The sequence below is a fragment of the Bipolaris oryzae genome (genome assembly GCF_000523455.1).
Source record: "Bipolaris oryzae ATCC 44560 unplaced genomic scaffold scaffold_399, whole genome shotgun sequence".
In the NCBI taxonomy this organism is placed as follows: domain Eukaryota; kingdom Fungi; phylum Ascomycota; class Dothideomycetes; order Pleosporales; family Pleosporaceae; genus Bipolaris; species Bipolaris oryzae.
Window position 1 is genome coordinate 867 of NW_006911675.1, and position 3,072 is coordinate 3,938.

Here is a 3,072-nt window from a genome sequence, read left to right on the forward strand (position 1 = left end):
GATGCCTACTTACTGCTGAATAGGAAGTCTAAAGGTCCGCCACAAAGCTACATGTTATGTATCGTGCTCCAAGGGTACCGAGGAAATGCCGACCAGATAGGATAGCTGCTAAATAACGCTGAAATCTATCTTCAAAAACCTCGCGCCTTCTACAAGCCACTGGAATATTTCAACCCACAATATTTATACCGACCGCCTGATATAGAAAGGGACCTGGAGATCCGGAATGAAGATGATTCTGATCAGGAAATTATTAGGAGAGCAAACCTAGATGACAACGATTTTTTGAAAGTTTCGATTCATCAAGCAATTGACTCCGCTCTTGGGCCTGAAACATATGCTGAAATAATGGTAAGTCATCATTTACAAACGCCTCTAAAGCCGTAAGTTGGGCGTGAACGAGACTCCCAGAGTCATGGTTGTGCTGACCACTTGCAGTCACCAGTTGAAAGCCCTGTCTATGATGGTAGAAAAAGAGAGCGGGATAATCGAGGGAAATCACTTTGATTCTATGTGGACTACGGTCTGTGACTCGAACGGACGAAAAAGACACATTTTGTCGAGACACAATTTCATGCCAGTGCTAATCCAGAAATGCAGGTATCGCAACGCGGTAACTTGTCAAGTCCAAACTGAGATTCCGATGCCCTGTCTTGGTGGCATTCTCGCTGATGTAAGATTCGCCTCGATTCACTATTTGGCGAACGCTGTCACTGATGGCCTTCTAGGAGATGGGCCTTGGGAAAACTTTATCTATGCTTGCTCTTATTACACTGAAATTGGATGAGATGGAAAATTTGGCCCCATGCCCGTCTCAAAACCATACTACCATTATCGTTACACCTATGTCACGTGAGTACACATATTCCAAAGCAACCATCTGCCAGATCTAACACGGTGAGCAGTCCTTCAGACATGGGAGGAGCAAATAAAGAGGTGAGAAGACATGCTTTATACCGGCGGTCTGCTAAATAACCTGTCCGTAGCCACATTTATCCGGGAAGATTGTCTTACTACAAATACCATGGTTCCTCGAGACGAATATTACCAGCTGATCTCCACAGGCATGATGTTGTTCTGACGACATATGACACTCTTGTATCTGAGGCTGCGCACAAGAGGCACGACAACAAGGAGACTGAGTCCCTGCTAGATCTTGAGTGGCTCCGAGTCGTTCTAGATGAAGGTAAGCTGAAGCTCGAAGCCTTATAGCCGAAGACTCTGACCAGACATCTTGGTTCAGCTCATCTGATTCGAAATTCCAGATCAAGGAAGTATCGGGTAGTGAGAGAGCTGAAATCACGACATCGTTGGTGCCTCACCGGCACTCCGATATTTAATCGCGTGGAAGACTTCGGGACGTTGCTCACCTTCCTGCGTGCGAGCCCTTTCCATGACCCAAAATTGTTCAGCCTGTTTATCTCAGAACTTCTAAAGAACAACCCAGAAACAGCGCTGTCATACCTTCGCAAGCTCGTCCAATCCACCTCTCTGCGGAGGAGCAAAGCCACCGTCCAGAAAGATCTCGGGATTCCCGGCCGAGAAAATCGCGTTGAAAAGATCATTCTCAACAACGACGAGCGCCAGAAATATGACAGGCTCAAGCAAAGTTGGGATAAGATCCTTCGGATGCAATCAGAGACAACTTCAAGAGATATATCCGCTCAATGCATCTTCCAGATAATCCTTAGGCTTCGCCAATTCTGTAATCATGGCTTTGATCTTTTCCCACCATCTGCTATGGCCATTTTTTCTGAGTCTGATCCTGAAGACTCAATTCTGAATCAGATTTTAAAGGCTTCGGAAACATGTGCAATCTGCACGAAGTTATCCCAGCCTCATCTAAATGGTTTCAGTCAGGCCTCTTCATTGGACTGCGGACATTCAGTCTGCCCACGCTGCGGAAAGAAGATGGAAGATGATTCGTCCCTGGAGGGAGTAGATTGCAAACTTGGTCTCAGGATCGACGAGAAAAATAGTTTGTCCCGTAACACTGCAGCAGCGTATTCGATGTCTGCAGCAACAAGTGATCCTGAAAGTCCTGAGAGGTTCTACAAGCCTTCGTCAAAAGTCGTCGCTTTGGTGCGAAATCTTCGCGGTGAAATGGCCTCCACTTCCCCACCATTGAAAAGGTACCGCTTACCTAGTTCTTCTCTAGATCCTTATTCTCTACGTCCACTAACATCCCCTTTCACATGCAGCGTCGTATTCTCAGGCTGGAAGAAGATGTTATGCTTAGTTGAAAAGGCCTTGAGACATAGCAACATCCCATACGAGCTTATCGATGGCTCCCTAAATGATCAAGCAAGACGATCTACGCTTCAAAACTTTCGCGCCCAAAAGGGCTATTGCGTTCTTCTTGCGTCCGTTGGGAGTGCCGGTGTCAGGTAAGACTCTTCGACTCTGCCGCGATTCATACATCTGAAACACTTTGGTATCTAACCTGTCGTGTAGACTGGATCTCACAGTCGCGTCGAGAGTACACATGCTTGAGCCGCAGTGGAGTCCCATGGCGGAACAACAAGCGTTGGATCGAGTCCATAGAATGGGCCAGAGCAGGGAAGTTGTTGTGACGCGGTACATTGTGAAGAACTCGATCGAGGAGGTAGGTGGTCAAACATGTTCATCTCATGTTGTGTTTCGAACGCTGATCTGCTTATCACCACACACAGTATGTTGTTGCCGTACAAGGAATCAAATCAAGTATTATCAACCATTCCGTCGAGGGGCATGAGTCCGCGAAACCATTTAATGCGAAGGAGAGATTCATGAAGGTAAGATGGGAGAGCAGGATGATAGATCAAAGCGGTGAATACTGACATGATGATCCTCTCAGTATCTCCAAGAATGTTGAAAGCATCGAAGAGCGGCGACGATTTAGAGTGAAGGAGAGCTTTCTGCAGCTTACCTTCTAGGCGTCTTTACTCTACCTAATGGCCCAGAGCTCTAGTATTCGCAGGAAAAAGCCTGAAGAGCGTGTCATAACGACTCGCTATGCTGATCCCTCTTTTGGCAGAATAAATGTTCAGCAACCCGCACCTCAACATGTGTTTTTCTTTGTCGTTCAGCTTC

The 3,072-nt window shown here is 46.6% G+C and overlaps 1 protein-coding gene across 1 annotated transcript; it reads left to right on the forward strand.

The window, feature by feature from the left end:
- Positions 1-379: 379 nt before the first annotated feature.
- Positions 380-2,734, forward strand: COCMIDRAFT_111133 (uncharacterized protein; the record flags this gene model as incomplete). Its single annotated transcript, XM_007695697.1, has 8 exons — positions 380-527; positions 582-673; positions 729-852; positions 906-936; positions 987-1,186; positions 1,244-2,098; positions 2,159-2,387; positions 2,455-2,734. Coding segments are annotated over 8 exons (1,959 nt in total), but the record flags the coding sequence as incomplete, so codon positions are not given.
- Between the last annotated feature and the right edge of the window lie 338 nt (positions 2,735-3,072).